This window comes from Canis lupus, chromosome 38 (genome assembly GCF_048164855.1).
Source record: "Canis lupus baileyi chromosome 38, mCanLup2.hap1, whole genome shotgun sequence".
NCBI lineage: Eukaryota > Metazoa > Chordata > Mammalia > Carnivora > Canidae > Canis > Canis lupus.
The window spans coordinates 2,026,762-2,050,867 of NC_132875.1; the positions used below are offsets into that span (position 1 = coordinate 2,026,762).

Genomic DNA, 24,106 nt, shown 5'->3' on the forward strand with positions numbered 1-24,106 from the left:
CTAGGCGCCCCTCAACAATTTTTTAAGATTTTATTTTATCGTTAGGCAGGCTCCGCATCCAGCCTGGAGCCCAACACAGGACTTGAACTCACTAAGCTGAGATCGAGTCAGATGCTGACTGAGCCACCCAAGTACCCCTCCAGGTCCCAATATATCATAAGTACTACTACATCTAAGCAGCCAATCAGGAAGTAAAAGGTGAAGGAAATAATGAGACTTTTCAGATTCCATGCTCTGTTCCTCCAATTCTAGAAGTTAATGAATTCAGAATGACTGATAATGATGACAGTAGCAATGCTATGGCAGAAGCAGAGACAGGAAGTAGCAGAGATGGGCAAACAGCAACAGGAAGACAGCTCTACCTAACAACTAAAAAAATCTCAAATTGCATCATACTTGCTGAAGAAGCGGCCTAGAATAATGTCCTCACAATGTGACCATAACCCTCTCAACCTTCTCTGCAATGACATGGGGCTCATGACCACGTCTCCCTCACCTCAATATTTCCACATTCGAGTGCCAGACTAAAGCGAGTTTTCTCATCCTTGACGAAATGCAGTGCCACTTCCGGGTAGCCCTTCTTCTGCAGGTAAGCAATGATAGACTGGCCTACTAGTTTGGCATTCCTCACCATGTGCAGTACCTAGACATTTGGGGTGGGGTCGGGCAGAAAAAGAGATCATGCAGAGGAAAAAAGGAGTGCCAGCCCTCTCTCACACCCCCCAGTGTGCACTCTCGTTTATACCTCATCATATTTTCTGTTGATCAGGGCCAGCTTGAACTTGAACTCAGTGGGATCAATGGTGAGCACTCGAGGACGACATTCCCGGTCCAGGCAATACACATTGTTGCCCTTCACCCGCGTAACATAGATTGGTAAATCCAGGGTTCGGATGATTCCATAGTCCCTGCAAACAGGAATTAGAGGGCACAAGTTTCAGCAAGTGATGGGGAAAACACAACCTGTAAGGACCTGGAACAAGCCAAGGACACAACTTTTCAGCTTGTCACTGCTCTTTTGCCAAGTGCTATTTGCACAATGGTATAGATGGGAAGCAAGTCAAAAAAGAACAGAACTAAATGCCACATTTACTTATTCTTTTGTATGAAGTAGGAAGAGATGGGGCACATTATATGATCTCCCTTCATAAGCTATTATTCTGGAAGCCAACAGACACGGCTACAGGAATCAGGCCTAAAGCTAAATCTTTTTTTTTTTTTCTCTCCCTAAAGTTAAATCTTAACTTCTAATATATAGTCACCGGGCCAGTTAAATCCTTCCTTGCAGCTACAAGTGAAAGTAGAAGAGCAGGAGATGCAAACTTCTGACACATGAAGAAATAAACAAAAAGCAAAAATATTTTAAATTGAACAAAAATTAAGAGTTTATCAAACTGGGACGCCTGGGTGGCTCAGTGATAGAGCATCTGCCTTCGGCTCGGGGCACGGTCCCAGGGGGTCCGGGATTGAGTCCCACATCAGGCTCCCCGCAGGGAGCCTGCTTCTCCCTCTGCCTTGTGTCTCTGCCTTTCTGTCTCTCATGAATAAATAAATAAAATCTTAAAAAAAAAAAAAAGTTTATCAAACTTATGGGCACAGCTAACACAATACACGACTGATAATCTAGGATGCTAAGTGCACACACTGTACTAAAAGAAACACTGAAGACTAATGAGCTCTACGTACATACATTAGAGAATCAATATAAGACAAAAAATTAAAATGTAGTGAAAATTAATAAGCACTTGGCTCAAAAACTTTGTTCTTTTAAGTTAAATCAAAGAATATACTTAAAAAAAAATGAAGCCAATCATAATTTTAAGAAATGGAAAACAAAAATACAACACAGAAGTTCAATAAAGGCAAAAGCTAAATAAAATTGATAAACCTCTCATTAGGCTAATTAAGAAAAAAGAACAGCAAAAATAGGAATGGAAAATGGGGTATTCCTCTGGCTCTTGTAGGATGAGGATAGGCATACACTTTTTTAAATGATCAAATTCCAAGAAAAGTAAAATTTACCAAAACTGACTAAAAAGAATTAGAAAACCCCATACAGTCCTGTAACTATTACACAAGATAAACTGAATCATAAAAAAAAATCTTCCTATAAAAGAAAGCCCCAGGCCTGGATGACTTCACAGGCAAATTCTACCTAACATTTCCGGAAAAAAAATTTTTTTAAAGATTTAATTTATTCATGAGAGAGAGAGAGAGAGGGAGAGAGAGAGAGAGAGAGGCAGAGACACAGGCAGAGGGAGAAACAGGCTCCATGCAGGGAGCCTGACGTGGGACTCAATCCCAGGTCCCCAGGATCACACCCTGGGCCAAAGGCAGCGCTAAACCGCTGAGCCACCCAGGCCGCCCCATCTCAGGAAGAATTAAATTGAAATTTATTACAAACTCACTGAGAGTTGTACTCTCTGTGTATTCTCATGAATAAATAAATAAAAAATCTTAAAAAAAATAAATGAATTATCCTCGGTAATTTTAGGAGCTTTTCATATATTTGAGTATGTGTCCTCTGTTAGGGCTACACATTGCAAATCTTAATGTCTCTTTCCATTCTGTAGCTTGTCTCTTGATTCTGTTTATGATACCCTTTAATGAACAGGTGTTCTTATTTTAATATTGTTGAATTTATGAATCTTATCTTTTATGGATATTAGGTTTTGTATTTCATGTAAGAAATCATTATCGACTCCAAGGTTATAAAGGCATTATTTTATGTTCTCTTGTAGAAACTTTATAATTCTGTTTTTATATCTAGAACTGTGATCTCCTTGAAGTTGATTTTTGTGTGGCATGTGAGGTACAGGGAGCTCAGTTTCACATTTTACTTATGGACATTCAGCTGTCCAATGTCATTTACTGAAAAGAGAGCCTTTATTCTCTAGCCCTGCAATGCCATCTTTGTCACATATGAATCATCTTTACAAAAATGCAAGGACCGGTTTCTTGTGCTGTATGTCTTCTGTCTTAAGTATTTAAAGCATTAGGAGTCTTCGCATCTACTAAAGCAACTCTTCACATCTTTCCCACTTTCAGTTTTTGAAGTTATTAGGCTATTTTCTAATTTTGCCTTGAAAAGGCAAATTGTCACATTTTTTTTTCCTTAAAAAAGTATGTTGGGGCAGCCCGGGTGGCTCAGCGGTTTAGCGCCACCTTCAGCCCAGGACGTGATCCTGGAGACCAGGGATCGAGTCCCGCATCGGGCTCCCTGCATGGAGCCTGCTTCTCCCTCTGCCTGTGTCTCTGCCTCTCTCTCTCTCTCTCTCTCGAATAAATAAATAAAATCTTTAAAAAAAAAAAGTATGTTAGAATCAGCCTGTGAAATTCCATGCAGAATAAAACAAACAAAACACACTATTGTGATTTCAGTTGGGATTGTATTGGATCTGTTTATCATTTTGGGCCTAGCTGAATCTTTGCAGTATTAAATTTCCTGATCTGTGAATGTGGTGTAGTAACTCTTCATTTATTTAGGTCTTCCAAAAGCTTTTTCAATAAAGTTTTTACAATTTTCTCCATAGAGATCTTGCATTTCTTTAGATTATTCTTAGGCCCTTGGTAATTTCAATGAGATTTGTAAGTGGATAGTATCCATTTAAGAATTTAATTTTCTAATTTTTTATGATATTTAGAAACACAAGTAAATTTTTAGGTTGATTTTATTTCAGAGACCTTGCTAGACTTTTGTCTTTTTTTCACAGATAATCATAGCATCTGTGGGTGATAACAATTTGTTTCTTCTTTTCTAGTACTTATACTTTCATGTGTTTTTCTTGTACTGACCAGAATCTCCAGCATAGTTTTGAATAAATGTGGTGATGGCAAATTTTCTTTTCTTGTTCCCAATTTTAAAGAGTGAGCTTTGAGATGCCTGGGTGGTTCAGTTGGTTAAGTGTCTGACTAATGATTTTAGCTTGGGTTGTGATTTCGGGGTTGTGAGATTGAGCACAACGTTGGGCACCGTACTTGGCTTGGAATCTGCTTGAGATTCCTCAATCTACTCCTCCTGCTTATGTGCCCACCCCACCCTCTGCCCGTAAACAAAATCTTTAAGAACAAGAGCGAGCTTTGAGTGTATTGGCATTATGTAAGCTTGTTGTAGATATCTTTAGAGATAGCTTTTATTTATTAAGGAATTTTCTTGCTATATTTCAGGTGAATATTGAGTTTTATTAGATACTTTTTCTGCATATGCTGACGTAATCATAGGATTTTTCTTTTATTGATTAGTGAATTAAATTGATTTTTTAAAAAATGTTAGACCAACATTGTATTCCTGATACATATCTTTTTTCTTTTTTTAAAAAAGATTTATTTATTTATTTATTCAGAGAGAGCGAGAGAGAGGCAGAGGGAGAAGCAGGCTCCATGCAGGAAGCCTGATGTCGGACTCGATCCCGGATCTCCAGGATCACACCCCCGGCTTCAGGCGGCGCTAAACCGCTGCGCCACCGGGGCTGCCCCTCCTGATACACATCTAACTTGGTCATGATGTTTCTGATACTGCTTGATCACCCATTTCTTTTTTTTCTTAAGATTTTATTTATTTATTCATAGAAACACAGAGAGAGAGGCAGAGACACAGGCAGAGGGAGAAACAGGCTCCATGCAGGGAGCCCGATATGGGACTCGATCCCGGGTCTCCAGGATCACGTCCCCCGCCATAGGCGGCGCTAAACCGCTGAGCCACCGGGGCTGCCCAGGATAATTCATTAAAAAAAAAAAAAAAAAAAAAGATAAAAGGCCTGAACAGAATTCACAAAGAGAAAATCCTGATGGATGGTCAGCTGAAAAGTTGCTCAATCTCAGGAATCAGAGAATAGCAAAGTAAAATGACAATGAGATGCCATTACACACCCATCAGACAGACACAAATAGGTGGCAAAGACACAAATAAGTTGGCCAGGAAGACAAGCAAGGACCTTTTTATAGTATGCTAGTAGACATGCAAACTGGTATAGCCACTTTGGAGTGCAGTTTCACGTTATCTAGTAAACATAAAGATACACATACTCTATGATCCGGCAATTCAACTCTGGGTGGACACTCTAGAGAAACGTTATGTGCATACGCACCAGAACATATAAAGAAATGCTTAAAAGAACACTGTTCATCATAGCAGCCAAATTCTAGAAATCACTCAAATAACCCTGTAGAGTACAACTGATAAACTGTGGTATGTTCATATAAGAGAATATGACACAACAATGAAAATAAATAAATTAGAGCTATAACATGGATGCATCTTACAAACAAAATAGTAAACAAAATAAGCAAAATATGGAACAATACACTCAGTATGATTTACATGACATTCAAAACAAGGCAAAATTAAGATACTATTTTAAGACACATATTGGGTGGTAAAATTACAAAGAATAGCTAGGTCAAAATTTCCTTAAAAATCAGAATAATGTGATCTTTAGGTGGGAAGTGGACATGGTTGTGATCAGTAACAACCACGTGGCCAAGGGCTTCTGGCCGCTGGCACTGCCCTAGCTCCTGACTTGAGTGGCAGGTACATGGACGTCCACAATCTGCTATTGTGGACTATATTGTGTGCTATAGCCCCTCTGACAATCTGCTATTTTCTACATATGTACTCCATGCATTTCTCTTTGAGTCATATGTCACAATTTTTTTAAGAGTTGAAAAAGACTGGTCAGCAGTGCCCAGTACATATGTGCCCGAGAACGATTTCCCACGAAGCAAGTTCAAGGAGGATTCAGTTACGTCCCTCGAGACAGGACAGTGATTTCAAGAGCTACCTTCTCCCTCTCTGTGTATCAGATAATTCACTTACCCGGTGGTGACGGCATATTTGATGTGGTTGCTTGTGGTATAGATAAATACCCCACTCTCATCCCAGGCCCCACTCTTGACGCGAATGTTCTCATGAATGTTACACAGAGCCTCCAGTTTGCGGTTACAGATCACAATGGCTGTAAGAGGCAAAGGGCATGAGTGCTCTGCTGGACAGGGTGAGTGAAGCAGACTGGCAGGGATGGGGAGGGAAGGGCTGATCTCTAAATCAGGGTGGATACAATGAAGACTTACCATGTTTGGCCAGTAGTGCTACATGGGACATGTCTGCAGACCAGATAACATATTTCACCTTGGAAATCTTCACAGAGGCCAGAGTTCTGGGGCAGAGAAAGGTGAATGAATGTGAGTAGACTCAATTCTCTCGTCCCAGGTTGAGACCTACATCCTTTTATCTCCAAATTAACATAAGCCCCAGTTTCTTAAAATAATGCCAAATGAACGCTCTCTGTATTGTAGCTGAGTGACTGAAACATTTTGGCTCACACTGTACACTTTGCCATCCCTCAACTCCCTGCCCCTCATTCCCACATACTACTAGGGATTTGTGTATGTCTGGGCTCACCAGTGGACTGTAAGCTCCTTTAAGGATAAGAATTGTGCTATTCATCCCTATGTGCCTATAGTTCTGTCTCCAAAACATTCTTTGTTCAGGTAAGTGCTCCAAAAACAGATAAATAAGCCCCTCATTGTAATGCTAGTGTGTACAGACAGGATGGAAAGTGACCCAGAGGAGAAAGTGGTGAAAAAGAGTCTTGGAGTTAGAGCACACAAGTGGCCAAGCCTAAGGTAGAGTCACTGGGAGGAAAACCTCCCACTACAGATGTCCACTCTCACCCCACATATGCCTATCTGCTTTAGGGGCACCTAACACGTTACCGCTTCTGTTGTACATCAAACAGCGTGATGGATTCTGCGTCTCGAAGTAGGAGATTGCCTGTGCCAGCGTAAAAGATCTCATCACAGTTGGGCACCTGTACCTTTTTGGTGATCTCATTCTTCAGATTCTTGATCAGAAGCTGAAATAATGATCACAGGTGGTGTTATCAGAAATGCACATTCGTAAGCTGCAGTTGACAATGTGCCTCAGCAACTGTTCCTTAGCTTCAAGAAACCAAGTCTGGGTCGTTTCCTATCCAGGTAAGTCACCACGCCGGGCAGACCACCCCAACCAAGACCCTCTTCAGGGGCCTTGAGAGCTTCTGTTTCTTCCCCCAACTGAAACATCCTGAGAAAACCAACTAAAGTCTGAATTCCTCCTTCAAACAGAGAACAGCACTTTTGGGGCTTAAATTTTTGTTACATATTTTCTTGATAGAGTTTTGGCTGTCTTGTTGAGGACGGCTTACATTTTAATACCAGTGGGAATAACTAGGATAAGGAAGAGGATTTACTCCTTGTCCAATCCACCTATTTCACATTTGATGGCTTTTGTCTTCTGTATTATCAAGAGTGATATTAGCTTGGTTCTCAAGCTCAGACCCACAGTGATCATCAACCCAGTCAAATCAATTTTAAGGTTTATTTCCTAAGGGGACTAGGGTATCTGCACGATGATCACAGCTCCCCAGGTGGTGAGCAGAGAAAAAACATGCTCTTTCTTCATGCAATACATAGACCACTGCTACCACACTGCCTGTATCAGTTTCCCCTTTTAGGCTTAACTCACCGAATGCATCCGATCTAGGACAGCAAACCGATTTCTAGCAACCCAAACGGCTGTCAGGCCTGAAGATCGTTTCCCTTCAGGAGCTGAGAACAAAACCAAAGGGTGGGAGCATGTGGTGAACCACTGGCAGGTGACAGAGTCAGGTGCCACGGAGCTGCCAGTCTTGCTGGCTGCCATGTTGGCTTCGCCAGTTCAGCTGCTTCCTAACTAATTCAGCTGTAACCTGAGGCTATTGTCAGTGACTTTCCCCACCAGTCCCCTCCAAACTCCAACCTCCACCCCTGCCAAGCCTCTTTTCTCTAGGCCAAGTGGCTGCATTTCAGCCAACACCATGTACTGGCAGAAGGACCGCCCATCTTGGGAGACAGCACACTCCATCAAGCTAACGAGCAGGGCCTTGCTGGCCAAGCCGCGGAGCGCTGCAAGCAGCCTGTCAGTGTCTAGGACCTCCTATCTCAACAAGCTGGAGTAGAGACAGAGCCCCCTCCCCAGGACGCAGCTGCTCTACTGCTTTTAACATGCAAATGCAGACCTCCGGGTAGAGCAGGGTGGGGCACAGCACTCCCCCAACTAAATCTTGACAGGCAGATGAGCTCTGTGTGGGCAGTATTTAGCACCAAGCTGTTGCTCTATAAATGTCAATCACTCTTATTACCCTGAAGAAAGTTATAAAATGCTCCTCAGTTCCCCAACATTTCACTGGCTGATGAGAATTCTGAATGGGCTCTCTACTCTTGGGGAAACTTCAACAGTCACACACAGAAGGCTGCACGAAATACTCTTTGATCTATAGCATCAGCAGAAAAGTAAACAAAACATGCTGGCCAGCCTTGCTCTGTACACCTCTCTAGCACCTGTGGGTGACAGGCAATTCTTATCACAACCAACACCCCCATTCTGCAGGGCCTAGGGACCCACGCTGAGTCAAGCTTTTGCTCTTTCTCTTCCTCTCTGCTCCCTGTCACCGGGCTGCACCTTTACTCCTTTACTATTCTCTCCCTTGAAAGAGGAAGAAAATAGAAGTGGTAGGAAAACAGAACTAAGATATTTTAAACTCTATTAATTGTAACAGATGGGGAAAAAGAGCAAGGGGGTGGATAGGGAGGGACTTAATCATAAAATTTGGTCAGAAATGACTTAACTGTTTAATTTATAGAGAAACTGATTTATGGATACCAAAGACTGACAGATTTCCCCTCCTCTCACCAGAACCACACTTTTTTTTTTTTTTTTAAAGAGTACATCATATTAGCAACACTAAGGACACAGTAGCACTAACAACAGGGACAGAACTAGCACAATGACTTCTCACGTTCTGCTGACAGGAGTCTAAAATATCATGGAAGTGTGCTAGTAAGGTGGGGACCCAAGGAACAAACCCTCTGTAAAGCAACGGGAGGAAGTGGACTGAAAGGAGCTTAGGCAAGACCTGTCCATTCTGAGAAGGCTGTCAGCGAATTCTAACAGGAAGGACTCAACCAGGGGTGGTGGTGATGGAAGAGGTAGACAGGGGTCTCAGCTGGATCCTGGGATCCCTGGTGGGGCATGGGGCTGCGAATAGCCTCATCTCTCTGACATGCAAAAGGATGCCAATCGGATCTGGATGTGGATGGGAGAGCATAAATCCCTAGTCCCAGGATGAGACACTGCAAGATTGGAACCACATTCTTAAATAAATGAAACTACCAGGGTGAAAGTCATATCAGCTGACAATAAACTAAGATAACATGCTGTGCTGAAAGAGAAAATGGAGAGTTTCTAATAACCAAATTATAAAAAATATATATCTAGCTGGAGTAATAAAATGGAGGAGGAACATGAATATTTCACACCATGGTCGCCTCTGATGCAACTGTCAGCGGCACCTGCCAACAGACATGAGTGATGTGGCCGCAGGCTGGGGATGGAAAGTGAAAAACCTGAAGAGGCGTGACGGCGCGGGAGACGGGAGCTGTGCGCAAAGCCTGCAGACACAGGAAGCACCTACCATCAGGATTCTGTGAGTCTGCATCCTTGGGGATGGTGTACAGGTCATAGGTACTGTTCTCTAAATTGCTGGCTCTCTGTAAAGGAGAAAGAAGTCAAATCATTAGCGAGGGGAACAAAGATAGCAGTTTATTCCGACAGAGAAAACTGTGCCATTGTACAACAGTCTGAAGCTATCCCTTCCTTTTCCTTCACCCAGAGGGCAAGCAAATGTTTCTACTGCTAAAAATTCTCAGGCTCAGAATTCACAGCACCTTATTTTTTGTATCCTCCAAAAACGCAGATGTTATTTGAAAGGAAGCAAGGATTGCTCTTGCCTCCAAAACTTAATGAACCAAATCCCCAGTATTCTGGTTGCTCTACCTGTGTATACTCATCAACTTAAAAATCTGTTCAAAGGAAAAAAAAAATCAAAGAAAAGATAATAAAGACAACTGTGAGGAAAAAAATGTTCTTAGATACTGAACAAGAACAGGGTTAGACTAGAAGTCATATGGGGAAAGACAAGTTTTCATTCTTTTTAACTTGGCAAACAGGGGCACTAAAAGTAAAATGTCATTTCCTTTTTCTCCCAAATTATATGAAGAAATGTGGGGGCTACCTGCTGGCCCTAAAGGCAACTCCAAGGAAAGCAACCCTCTTCCAAGTCAGCCCTACAATTTTTACCCACATGAAGGAATCAAGATAAGCATCATCTTTGCATAGAATATATATACTTGTAGTGATTTGGGTCACTCATCTTTTTTTTTTTTTTTTTTAAGAAATCCAAAGAGGATTTTCACTTTTTAAAAAAATTTTTTTAAATTTTTATTTATTTATGATAGAGAGAGAGAGGCAGAGATATAGGCAGAGGGAGAAGCAGGCTCCATGCACCGGGAGCCCGATGTGGGATTCGATCCCGGGTCTCCAGGATCGCGCCCTGGGCCAAAGGCAGGCGCCACCCAGGGATCCCTGGGTCACTCATCTTGATGCTCTGTTAAGTTTAGAAATTGTCAGACTTATGAAAGTTCATAAACCCTAACATGCTGGTATCACTGGAGTGGACCTGGTTTGAGCCTGTTCACTATGTTAGCTCTTTTAAAATGACCACTACATAGTTTCTAAACAGCCACTAGAGGTTCCCTAAAAGCATGAGAAAGAAAGTTACGGGAAATAGGACAATCATAAGAGGACACCATGGGTTACATACCGTACACAATAGGACTGCATTTTCTGCTGGATTGTATGACATATTGAACACTGGAAACTTGGAACCACTGGAGTTATACATGGAAAAAAAGAGAAAATAAGGAAGAGGAATAAGGACGGAAGAATGGAATTACTCCCAAAATTCCTACTTATCCAGTCTTTATACATATACTCATCACTTTTATAATCAGGAATAAAAATAAATATTGCATCTACTCTCTTCCTTCCTTTAACGCTTGAGGACATCCCTAACTCAGCTTTGACAAACAGTTTAAAAAAGGCAAACCCTACTACAAGCCCAATTATTCAACAGAAGGTAGGGTTAGCACTCATTCTACTGAGTGGGACTGGTTCCTCTTGGGTACAAATTCCTACACATAATTGCAGAGGACACCACAGAGTAACATGATGTGCTCTTTCTCTGGCTAATTTCTCCTGTCCCTTGGAGTGTTCACATAAACCCATCTTTTTATTGTAGTAATGCTGGAGGCTGGTTATCAAACCCTCATGCCAGAGTTTGCCACCATGAATGTTTCAGCATGCTGATGCAGCTGGCTTTCCAAGAGGACAGTTCTTTTTGCCAGACATCCCAGAGGTTATCGTATCTTCAGAGTTAAGAGCTTCCAGAGACATATATTCTAGTTTAGAGATGTGTGCATTTTGCTGGAAAGCAAAGAAGAGTTACAGAAATGCCAAATAGAGGCAAAAATGCCTGTCACCAAGTTTGGCTGCTCTCTACCAGGAAACTTTCTCTGGTTTGCAAGAGACCTGGCAGACAGTGGAAGTATGATCTCCTCTGCACAGGGTCACTAGCATTCTCATTAGGGAAACTCTCATTCTCCTCATGGCCTCTGTGCCTACCGTGCTCTTGGGGTTTAAACTGAGCAGTCTCCCCAATAGGGATTCAATCTGTGAGAGGAGAGGAGATCCAAAATGCAAAATGTTGTTGAAAGACAGAGTCCAGTTCGTAGCTATCACATCGTGGTGACAGATGAGGGTGTGGAGGGAGGGAACAGGTCTGATTTACCTCCGCAACTGCATCACAGCTACATCTTTGGAGCTGTTGAAATCCAACTGACGTAAGAATCGGTCTTTGACATAATGTAGCATATTGCCATGAACAGCATAGGCTGGCCGTTCCCGTTCTAGTTTAAACACGATCATGCCACCATCATGGCCTGGAGCACAGTGAGAAGAGGAAAGAATTAGCTGTAGGCAAGAAAGCTGGAAACAGGAGATACACAAGGACGAGGGCTGTATGTGTACTAAAAACAAAGATGCCTAAATGCATTTTTGCCTAAATTCTCACAGTTATTAGATTTCTTATTCAAAAAATCTGTGAATCCTTTCCTAATGCTTTATCATACTGTCACAGTTAGACACACCCTCCTCTGTGTTCTCCTAACACTCTGTACAAAGTTCCATTGTACCTAAGATAAACACATGGAGTTGCATCAAACTAAAAGGCTTCAGCACACTGAAGCAAATCATCAAGATGAAAGGACAACCTGCTGAATGGAAGAAAATATCTGCAAATCACGTATCTGATAAGAGGTTAATATCCAAAATACATAAAGAATGCAACTCAATATAAAAAAAGAAAACCACACACAAACAAACAATTAAAAACCAGACAGAGGGATCCCTGGGTGGCGCAGCTGTTTGGCGCCTGCCTTTCGCCCAGGGCGCAATCCTGGAGACCCGGGATCGAATCCCACATCGGGCTCCCAGTGCATGGAGCCTGCTTCTCCCTCTGCCTGTGTCTCTGCCTCTTTCTCTCTCTCTGTGACTATCATAAAATAATAAAAAATAAAAAAAAAAATAAAAACCAGACAGAGGACTCGAACAGACATTTCTCCAAAGACACAGAAACGGCCAACAGACACATGGAGAGATGCTCCACATCATTTATCATCAGGGAAATGCAAATCAAAAACCACAATGAGTATCAGCTCACACCAGTTAAGAACGGCTAGTTAACAAAATGACAAGAAATAACAAGTATTGGTGAGGATGTGGAGAAAAGAAAACTCTCCTTGTGCCCGGCTGGTGGGGATGTAAATTGTTGCAGCCCCCAAGGAAAACAGTATGGAGATTCCTCAAAAAATTAAAAATAGAACCACCATATGATCCAGCAATTCCACTAGTGGGTATCCATCTGAAGAAAATTAAACACCAGTTTGAAGAGATATATGTACTCCCACATTCACATTATTTATAGTAGCCAAGAGATATAGAAGCAATGGTAAGTTTCCACTGATAAATGGATAAAGAAAATGTTTTACACACATACACACACAAAATGGCACATTACTCAGCCATAAAAAAGAATGAGATCTTGCATTTACAACAATATGGACTTAGAGGAATTATGCTAAGTGAAATACTCAGACACAGAATGACAGATACTGTAAAAGATCACTAATATATGGAATCTAAAAAAAACCCAAATGAACAAAAACAAAAAAACCCAAAACTGAAACAGCACAGATACAGAGAACAAACAAGCTACCAGAGGCTGGAGGAGGTGGAGAGTGATCCAAATAGATAAAGGAGATTATGAGGTATAAATATTCAGTTACAAAATAAGTTAGTCATGGGGATGTAATGAATAGCATAAAGAATACAGTCAATGATACTCTAAGAACTGTGTGGCGACCGATGGTAACTAGATTTAATCAAGGAGACTATTTTGTCCCCTATTCCATATATCAATTTGTCGACTATATCAAATCACTATGATGTTCACCTAAAACTAATAAGATAGAGTATACTTGTCCATTATGCTTCAATTAAAAATACAAAAAACAACAACAAAAAAAAACCCTCTAGTATAGCACTGAACACCCTGCACTGTGATTGTTTAAGTCCACCAGCTCTACCGGTAGAGCTCCATTCTACCGTAATGGAAATTATGGTAATTTCCATCCTTCCCCCGTCCCTAGCATATAGCAAGAACATAAAAGTTTTTGCTGAACAGGGATGCTAGTTTAAAAAGCCTGTCCAGGGACGCCTGGGTGGCTTGGCGGTTGGGCATCTGCCTTTGGCTCAGGGTGTGATCCTGGGGTCTGGAATTGAGTCTCGCATCGGGCTCCCTGCATGGGGCTCAATTCTCCCTCTGCCTATGTCTCTGCCTCTCCCTTTCTCTCTCTCATGAAAAAAAAAAAAAAAAAAAAAAAAAGCCTGTCCAGTTGTTTTTTAAAAATATTTTGCTTTTTTCCTACTAGCATCATCAACCTCTGACCTTTGTCATCCTAGTCAGCTCTCCACACACAAACCAGCTCATTTACTTCCCTATCCAGTACCTTCCAATGGCTCTCCACCCATTAATAAAATCTTGAATCTGAGCCTGGCCCGTAAGGTGGAGCCACAACCGAGCCTGCTCTTCCGTCCCATGACTCAGCCTCCACTGGCTGTACCCTCCTGGCCTCCGATGCCACTCACACGGGTCCAGCACTGCTCACAGCACTGTCAGTGAGTGGGTGACCCCTCACTTCGTTCAACACCCAGTAGGAAGCAGCAGTGCCCTACATGCATCCCTCTTCATGCCCCTTCCTTTTGCCTTACTTTTCTCAAAGTATTTTCCACATTTGTTTTATATATTTACAGTTTATGGTCTCTCTCCCTTCACTACAAATCAAAGTTCCATAATGTCAGGGATACTGCTTGAGGCTGCTCTCACACCAACACCCAGACTAGGGCCTGAGGCTCCGTTTGTATCAGCTAAACGAATGACAGAAGCTCTGCCTCTAGCTTCTCACTTCCTCTGTCAGAGAATCCTGAGTGTCCACCACTGGCCTTCTAAATGATCAAACGTAATGGGCTTTATTGGCAAATGGATCCAGGTGGACAATGAACACTGAAAGAATGGTTCTCCAGGAAGGTAAAGGAGAGCAAAGGAGAAAAGCTTCAACTGCACAGCTCTGAGAACCCTCCTTCTCCTCCCCGCCATCCTGCTATGCATCAATCAGAGAAAACTAATGCAGAATCACTCTCACATCTTACAAACTTTGAACTCAAGGAAAAAGAGAAGAAATGGCCCTTACCTGCCGCAAAAAGGTTCAGATTAGGGTGGGCAGCCAGGACCCAGAAACGATCGTGGTCCCTGCGGAAGGTCTGAACCCCAGTCCTAGGAAAGCAAAAGGTACACAAATGAAAGAGTTCATTTCTGAGAAATCCTCAGCCCATCATATATGAGAGCACTGACTGTAAGCCAGCACACTGATTAAAGATTAAATCAGGGACAGCAAATTGCATATACTAAGTAAAGGGGAGTCTTGATAAATTCTACCAAGAAGACAAAGACCCTACTATTTTGGGATTTCAATTTCCCCTTATTCATCATGATTTCTTGTAATACCACCTTCATTCCATATAATACTACCATACATTCCTTCTGTAGTTATTTCTCTAACTACAGAAGAACACCCTTAAATTTGGAGAAAAAGAATGCACGTGGAGACTGTACTAGAGGGGAGATCTGTAAATGCTGGCTGTTGCTAGGCTCCTTAAAGCTTCCATTACATCGGACCTGGTGTCTCTATATGCTGAAGATGAAGAGATGCACAGAAGCTCTCTAATCTAACTTTTAGGACAGAATGAGAGAAAGGAGGGGCCTTTCCCTGGCTTTGGTCACACACCCATCAAAACCCCCTTACCGCTTGGACATATCCCAGACTCGGATACTCTTGTCCTCAGAATTGCTGAGGATCAGCTCTTGGCGAGGGTGGAAGACAGCACAAGATACATTGTTGTAATGACCACGGCAGGTGTCAACCTCCCACGCCTTTGACTCTGAAGGATGGAGAAGAATTAGATTACCACAACTCTCTACTATTACAAATCCAGGACTTAAAATCACAGCATCTGTCATCAAATGCTAGGTGCTACTCCAAAAGCTGCATCAGCAACTTCTCTCGAACAGAGTAATTTTCTTCATTTAAGCCTCAGAATCTATACATGTTTCTTTGTTCTTTCATTTGGACCTTCCTACCAGTGACAGCACCTCTTCTCCATCATCCTTTATCCTCTTGCTTACCCTGTCTTATTTGTCACCAGCTGTCATGATAGAACAAATATAAGCTCCATGTGTTTTAGTCACCATTGTAACTCCAAAGCAGGTACCCAATAAATATTTTTTGAATGAATGAATGGTTACTCTTAACTATGCTTAGACTCCTCAAAACTAGGATGCCTCAAAAACAGGAAAAAAGAACCTAAGGTAGGAAAATGGGTCACTAAGTGCAGAAGACCCAGCTACTTCACCTTGCTGCTCAGCAGTCAATTTTTTAGACACGGTGATTTGGTCACTGGTCTACTCACCATTCATGCGCCAGATCTTCACCTGACGGTCATCTGCTCCAGAGACAATAAGGGGCATAGTCGGGTGAAAGGCAGCCCAGTTTACTCCACGATCATGACCCTGTGGCAAAAAAGAAGTGGTTCTTCTGAAATGGCTTTGTACTATTACTGAAAGAAAATTTATGGGCCATGCAGGTGATTATAAAAAATGTCTGATTTTTGTTCTTCCTGTGAAAAGACTCAAGGGATTATGCTATTCTAAGATATAAACATGACAGGTACGTCAACCCATTCAGTATTACACCCAAATTTTCATGCCAATTCCCAAATCTTTCTACTCCCAAATTTAGTGTCATCTCCATTTGGGATATACTGCCTTGCTTTGTTGTCTACTTATATGTTATTTCCTCAACTAATTATTAATGATTAGTTCAAGGGATCCCTGGGTGGTGCAGCGGTTTAGCGCCTGCCTTTGGCCCAGGGCGCGATCCTGGAGACCTGGGATCGAATCCCACATCAGGCTCTCGGTGCATGGAGCCTGCTTCTCCTTCTGCCTGTGTCTCTGCCTGTGTCTCTGCCTCTCTCTGTGTGTGACTATCATAAATAAATAAAAATAAAAAAAAAATAAAAAAAATTAATGATTAGTTCAAGAATAAAAAACAATCTCATAACATAACAAGGAAATATGGTTGGGAAACTCTCAGATGAGTGAGGAAATATGCAAGGTCAAAACTATTTTCATAGTAACATTAAGATGTTATTTGCCTTTTTCACTCTTATTCTCTCCCAAGGATAAAGTTTTCCAGAGGCTACATGACATGATGTCATTGCTTTGATGGTTAACAGAATATGTGCTTAATATATTTTGTGTTTTTAAGTGTTCTTAGCTTTAATTTCAGATATGGTAAAAACTGAAAGATATAAACCACATAAACAAGAACTCTTTGAGGTCCTCAGTAAGTCTTAAGAGGATAAAGAGGTTCTCAGACCACAAAGTTTAAGAACTGCTTATTATAGGGGATCCCTTGTTTAGCGGTTTAGCGCCTGCCTTCGGCCCAGGGCCTGATCCTGGGGTCCCAGGATTAAGTCCCACATGAGGTCCCCTGCATAGAGCCTGCTTCTCCCTCTGCCTATGTCTCTGACTCTGTGTGTCTCTCATGGATAAATAAAATCTTAAAAAAAAAAAAAAAGAACTGCTAATTTTAATATATCTTATACTTCATTTATCTAGTTGTACTCAGCACTACAGCAGAATCATAGATAAGGTAGTTTCAAATCACCAGTGTTTCTGAGAGACTTCATGCTGTGGGCAAAGTCTCCTGGGTTCGGAATCCAATCCAAGTTCAAATCCTAGTTCTTCCATTTACTAGATACATGTGGATTTTGGTATACTGCTCAATTTCTCTAAGTCTCAATTTTTTTCATCTGTAAAATGAGGTTACTAATATCTACTTCAGAGGATAGCTGTGAGGATTAAATTAGATGTTTTTTTAAAATCTAGTTTCTTTCTCTAGCGCTTTTCTATTTTCTCACCACGCACACAAATTACTTACACATGGCTGGTCCTCAATAACTCCGATTAAATCCTCCCACCCCCCACCCCAACTCTCACAAGAGGCGTGTGAACGGACTCTGCTTTGGAATGGTGACGGAGCCTACGCCAGCGTTCTCCTGCTCTCCCCGCTGGGTTTAGGAGGTAATGTGACTCTCCCTTAGGTGGCACAGGAGCCTCCTTTCTCCTGGCTCACGGGATATTCTGCTTCCAGCGCCTCAAAACAGTGCCATTTCATAAGCACCACACAATTCTGTTGCAGGAATGAACAAACGAGTGGCATGCTGTCACCATTTCCCGGAGAAGAGCCCATGTGAGTTGCAGGCTGTGAAGACAAGTACCTCCAGCACGTGCTTCACCACTGCATCTGTCGTTCCAAATAGATCAACCCCAGTTATTCCTCTCACGTCGGACTCCACTGCACCAGGGGACAAGTTTTTTTTCCTTAGACCTTTGAAGGGATAAGGAGTGGGATGGAAGACACAAAATAGTGTTACCAAAAAGAACACAGTAAGAGAGGCACAGGAAGGGACAGGGATAGACTAACGAGAATGAAAAAGGAGGGGAAAAGAAATCTAGAGAGACTCAAGAAAGAAGTCAAGAGCTCCTATCTCTCTCTTTCTAAAAATGTTCCAGATGTTGAAGCACTTTCACTATCCTCTCTTTTCTTCCCTTGACACTTAACAGACCTGCTACGGTGTTTCCTCCCAGAGGACGACAATCTAAACTTCTAACACAGCTAACTTCCTCCGCAAGCCTTGCCTCAGGAGCAGCCTACTTGAGAAAATTTCTAGTCTTTATTGTTCTGGAAATGCAGACTCAAATGGTAAGCGTCCCATTTCCACTCTCAACTTTATGACAACTACAGCAACTTCTCTTCCATCACTTCAAAAACTTTTAAAAGAAAAGTCATTTGGGGAAGCCATGGCTCTTTGTTTCTCAAACCAGAAGCTGTTCGGCAATTCATGGGGAAGTTCCAGGGCAGGAGAGGAAACCAAACAGCTACCTTGTGGAAGAGAGTATAAAACTACAACTTTCGCAGCAAGTGTACTCTTCTATGTGACTCTTGGGCACAGAACAAAATGATTTAAACTATCATGTCCTTATGCACAACAGTACTTTATAAATGTATTCAACAAAAAGATTGCCAGATGAACGTAACTTCTTTCTTTTAGATCATGACTAATAAAATCTAGTTCAGGTACATATGTATGTATGTATGTATGTATAAATAACCATCGTGTCCTTTTAAGCTCTTACTTAAAAAGGCTATTTACAGATCTGAATACGTGTATTTTGCCAGTAAAACTTTTGGAGGCTAGTGTCACTGGGAGGAACTGCCCTTAATTTGAAAATAGAAAAAAGACACCAAGGTAAGAAGAATCGTATAGGACCCAAACTTACAACTCATCCACACCTTTTAAAACTATCTGTGGTACAGTCACAAGCAAAGCTATGCAAACAATACAACTGCTTTACACTGGAAAAGCATTCCGTGATTTTCAAAGTGCTAATATATGTTCTGTAATTTGATCCTGATAACAACCCTTGAGACAGACTAGCAGGTATGATTATATATAAATAGGAAAATAAAATTGGGACTAAAATTCTATCTTTTGAAGTATTTGTGGGGAAAAGAGGAAATTCAAGCAACTGGCACTTGTAAAATAAAAAGCAAGTATTCATCAAAATTGAGGGGAAAATAAAAGCCATCACTGAAAATAAAACCTAAGTCACTTTAAGCCTAAATTTTGGAATCTCTAGGGAAATATGAACATTTAAGAGTAATGATTATATTTATCTGTGTTGTTTTAAAATCACAATATTCATGTAAACTCTCTTCCAAGGGCATGCAGACAGCAGCATCGGAGAGGGAGGCCTTCACAATGGCCTGACAATGTTGATCATCTCGTCCTCTGTCCAAGGTGAGCAGTTAACAGGTAAGAGGAATAAAGCCACACTTGAACAAAAATGCACCCTCCCAGGCTTCATAAATACATTATCACAGGGATGTCTCTTCTCACTTACTTCGCTTGTCTCTTTAATAGGATCTGTCAATCTGAAACAGATTCAGAGGAAGGTGCAAAGACAGACACCTGTGAGGAACTTCACCTCTAATAACCTTCAACACACACACATTAAAAGGAAAGCCGTATGACAGAATGCAAGCCTCTGCTGCACTCGCTGTCACGACGGAGGGGGAGGGAGAGCAAAAACAGACAGATGAATAGTGACAGGCAGTGAAAAGATACTTAGAGAAGTATTTGAGCCTGTGACAAACATCTCGCTATGACTGAACGACAGATGGAAAATTTCTACAGCAGCTACTCAAATCCAGAGGGAAGGGAGTTCACTCTCAGACTGGACCAGTTTGACGCACGCTTCCCAACGGGGGCCAGGGGCAGGAGTAAAAAGAGAGGAATAAGGATAGGAATTGGCAGCAAATTAATACTTTTTTAGTTGTCATTTCAAAGATTAAGCCTAAATTACATGGGCTTGACATGCAAAGGTGTAAGCACATTAAGATCATTTTACTGTCAGTTTACTTGGAAAATCAAGCTAAAAAAAATAATCTATCTTCTAGAACTAGATTATAAATATATTCTCTTTTAAATACATGTTTTTTGCCAGGCTAACAGAAAAGATTCAGGTTAAGTAAGCCCTACAGGGCTCAATTCTCATGGGACAGATAACAAGAAGACAGGTTTTCTTTTAAAGATCTGTTTTCTCATTGTATACTGAGCTCCAACAGCTAGACATTCCGAACAATTAGGATTTCCAGCAGTCCTTTAAATGTGGGTATTCATTCTCTGACTCAGAACTAACTTTTCCTCTCTCAGAATTACTACTCTGGTCCCTAACAGACTTAAAAGTTAATTCCTCTTCCTGTGTTCAGACTTATTTGAACCCAGGCAAACATAACTCTGCTAAAAAGAGTATGCTGATTTCCAGAAAAGGAAAGAATAAATGCAAAAGTCTAACTTAAAGCTCCATTTGGCTAAAGACTAAAACATCTTTTACTCTGATTAAGGCGTTACTGGAAGTCAAGAGAGTTGTGAGTAGAGAAAAACACGTAGAAATGGTAAAGAGAACATTAACCTTAGTACAGCAAGTTAGTGCAAAATTCTCAGCATCACACATGCCAAACAAGTACAGCTACTGCAATATTATTATATAGTGACCCAGGCACTGCACACATTCAAGAGCAAGTGTGACCCACAAGCAACTGGGGCCACACTCCCTCTCTTCTCTAAGGTCCTTAATTCTGATATAAAAATGATCTTCAACCTACAAAAGCAAAGAAAGGATTTCTTGCCTTGGGCATTTCAGGTTATCGGTGAGAATCCATCCACCCAACTGCCCCAATCGCTGTAGCGTGGGCCACAGGTACCTGCTGTGCTAGCATCAGGTAGCATGAACAGTACTCTCAGAGGAGGGCAGTAAGAGGCCCTTCTCAGCCCAGTGCTCTGAGGAAAGAATTAAGTCCTAACGGCCAAACCATCCCTTTTATGTGTGTGATGAGTAAACTTCTTTATGATCTGCATTGCCATTAGCTATACACTGTTCTCATAAGAACTGAGAAAACAGCCACTCAAAGTATTTGAGTGGTGCTTTCTTCTGTCACGGAGCTCTGGCTGGGAAACGCTATTCCAAAAACTGGCTGCTAATCAGCAAGAATAGCATGAGCCAGATCCAACCCCACCAGGCTCCTATATCCTGAGACAGAGAGGGGGCTTTGAATGTGTGCACAGCAAAAAAACATGGAAAGCCACAGCTAGGTTACTGAGAGAGTAAACAAGGAGCTCCCTGGCACTAGCGGTGAGGAGAGAGCACAGGCTCGTAGGGCCTGTGCTTAACTCCTGTCGGCAAGGCTGGTCACATCTGGGTGTACTTCAAAAAGCCTCATCAGTCTGACGAAAAACTGCAATGGCAAAAACTCTAGTGGAAAGAGTTCAACTTTCCTATCTCCAACACAGTCTTGTTGATACCATTCCCTTCTAATTCCGACCCTCTGAAAACTGCACGAGATTCTAGAAATCCTAAGATGAGAGTCATCACAATGGTTCATGGGGACACAGGACTCAAGACTGTCATCCCTGAATTCAAGACCACACCTAACATACACTGAATTTTTGTCAAAAACTCTTCTCATGGTTGAGAAGGAAAGGGGGCTGGAGAGATATGTAAGAGCACTTGGGCCACCTAAATTAGTTTTCAGCTCTTCAGATCTCTGCTGCACCAAAATACATAACCATCAGAAAGTCAAAAAGTGAAAAAAGAAAGAACCCAAAGGTTCTGCTCTCCCACCGTCCTCCTCCCTTGGTTGCTCTCTTGCTGCATGAATCTTAACCAACTACTATTACAACATTCCAAGTGCTGCACCCGGAAATCCAGATTTCTGACTTGCTATTCATTTGTGGCTTATAAGGACAGCAAGTACCATACTGCTCTAGCCCACCCTCTCATCTTGGCCACACAATTCAGATGCGTGATACCTTTACCACCATAAAGAACCAGGCAAGGTGGGATCCCTGGGTGGCGCAGCGGTTTGGCGCCTGCCTTTGGCCCAGGGCGAGATCCTGGAGACCCAGGATCGAATCCCACATCGGGCTCCCGGTGCATGGAGCCTGCTTCTCCCTCTGCCTGTGTCTCTGCCCCTCTCTCTCTCTCTCTCTGTGTGTGACTATCATAAATAAATAAAAATTAAAAAAAAAAAAAAAAAAAAACCAGAACCAGGCAAGGGCCTCTGAAGGGCCTTCCTTTTATAGAACGAAGCAAGTGTTTTGCAGTGTAGCAACTGACCTTCCCCAGAACCCCAAACTCTGAGAATTCCAAAGGCAATAAACAAATAAAGGAGACAATTCAACAAGTGATAAGGCAGATTTGACTGGGCAGGAAACCACAGCACTTAGGAGTTCCTTTTCCATATTCCAACCGTCCACAAAGCACTTCCAGGGAGCCAGCCGGCCTGACAGCTTCACAAGGGCCGTCCTTCCCTCAAATTTACAATCTCAACTTAGCAACTTCTCACATTTCCTCTCCATAGCACTAAACATACAAATCCTTATCCCAAAATCAAGATACATAAACTGTGAAAAGAGGGATTATCCCTACTATCCAAAATGTACAAATCTGGATGCCTGGGGGGCTCAGTGGCTGAGCGTCTGTCTGCCTTTGGCTTAGGGCATGATCCCGCAGTCCCAGTATCGAGTCCCACATCAAGTCCTACTTCTCCCTCTACCTATGTCTCTGCCCCTCTCTCTGCATCTCTCATGAATAAATAAATTTTATAAAAAAATGTACAAATCTATTTTAATTTCTAGAAGTCTGCCCACTGAAAGGTGTTCTGGACATAAAAATCCCACCCTCCCCTGTACTCTCTACACTAGAAGAAAGAGAGGGGTTTTCCTATTTCTAAATGAGCCCACATGACCCCAGAGTCCTGTTTCCAGCACTGAGCTATTCCTAAAATTCATTTTTGTGGAAGATGCATTTCTTGCTTTATTTTACTGGAAAGCACGAATCTTAATCAAATACCCCCAACTTGGGGATCCCTGGGTGGCTCAGCAGTTTGGTGTCTGCCTTCGGCCCAGGGCGTGATCCTAGAGTCCCAGGATTGAGTCCCTCATCAGGCTCCCTACATGGAGCCTGATTCTCCCTCTGCCTGTCTCTCTGCCTCTCTCTCTCTCTGTCTCTCATGAATAAATAAAATCTTAAAAAAAAAAATACCCCCAACTATACAGATTCTATAAACTATACTAGATATGGTATCCACAAACTTAAACTACAAACTGTAACAAACTACAAAGTGAAATTTTCTTCAAGTTAAATGCACTTTCTAGAGCAGCCACTTTTCTCCAGAATACTAACATAAAGAACAACCAAAAGCAGATTTAATACCCTCATAAGCAGAGATACTATTATACAAGAACAGAATAGTCTAACTTTTCCTGTTCTAAGCCAACTACCCTCACTATTTTCAGCAATTGCAGTTTTGCGTCAGATGTGATGAGACTGTCCCCTGAACTTGGGCAGCTCACCAGAAATATCCCAAACGCGCACAGTCTGGTCCAGGCTGGCTGACACAACCAGGTCTTCCGAGGGGTGAAACTGAGCACACATTACATAATGGTTGTGTCCCGTTAACACACTGCAAGAAGAAAAAAGACAATACCAAGTTAGAGGCAGGACTCAACAGAAGCCTACACACACAGATAACATACCCAAGTATTCTTGGAGGCAAAGGCAAGTCATCCTAACAATTCTGAATCAGTAACAATAAACAAGGTCAGCTGTTTTACCAAAAGTCCTCTTTTATCCCCGATGCTTCAGTATTTAAATATTACCAATTTCAAGAGAAGTGAAATTGCACAACTCTCCTCTCATGTTAAAGACGTTCAAAGATCAAAATAAATGGAATCTAGTAATTTACACAAAAAACTACCAGTTACATTTTGGTAGGATATCCCTCTTAAATGGCATCATTTTCAATGGTCCTTATATCTTCATGGAAAGCTCAAGGCCTGAACACAAAGCAGAATGGAGGTCTAGACCTTAACTCAGATTTCATAGGA

General features: G+C 41.8%; 1 protein-coding gene across 4 annotated transcripts in view; it reads right to left on the reverse strand.

Moving 5' to 3' along the window:
• COPA (COPI coat complex subunit alpha) overlaps positions 1-24,106 on the reverse strand; it is a 42,632-nt gene that overhangs the window by 8,849 nt on the left and 9,677 nt on the right. For 3 of the 4 annotated variants that reach the window (XM_072814556.1, XM_072814557.1, XM_072814560.1), the window contains exons 6-19: positions 23,573-23,682; positions 17,873-17,982; positions 16,001-16,100; positions 15,337-15,472; positions 14,725-14,807; positions 11,706-11,856; positions 10,680-10,746; positions 9,492-9,567; positions 7,505-7,587; positions 6,715-6,854; positions 6,070-6,155; positions 5,816-5,981; positions 746-908; positions 497-643 (exon numbers count right to left, since the gene is read on the reverse strand). In XM_072814556.1, coding sequence (XP_072670657.1) covers positions 497-643; positions 746-908; positions 5,816-5,981; positions 6,070-6,155; positions 6,715-6,854; positions 7,505-7,587; positions 9,492-9,567; positions 10,680-10,746; positions 11,706-11,856; positions 14,725-14,807; positions 15,337-15,472; positions 16,001-16,100; positions 17,873-17,982; positions 23,573-23,682 — 1,618 coding nt within the window. The remainder of the gene's footprint in view (positions 1-496; positions 644-745; positions 909-5,815; positions 5,982-6,069; positions 6,156-6,714; positions 6,855-7,504; positions 7,588-9,491; positions 9,568-10,679; positions 10,747-11,705; positions 11,857-14,724; positions 14,808-15,336; positions 15,473-16,000; positions 16,101-17,872; positions 17,983-23,572; positions 23,683-24,106) is intronic. The other variant, XM_072814559.1, reaches the window with a different exon arrangement.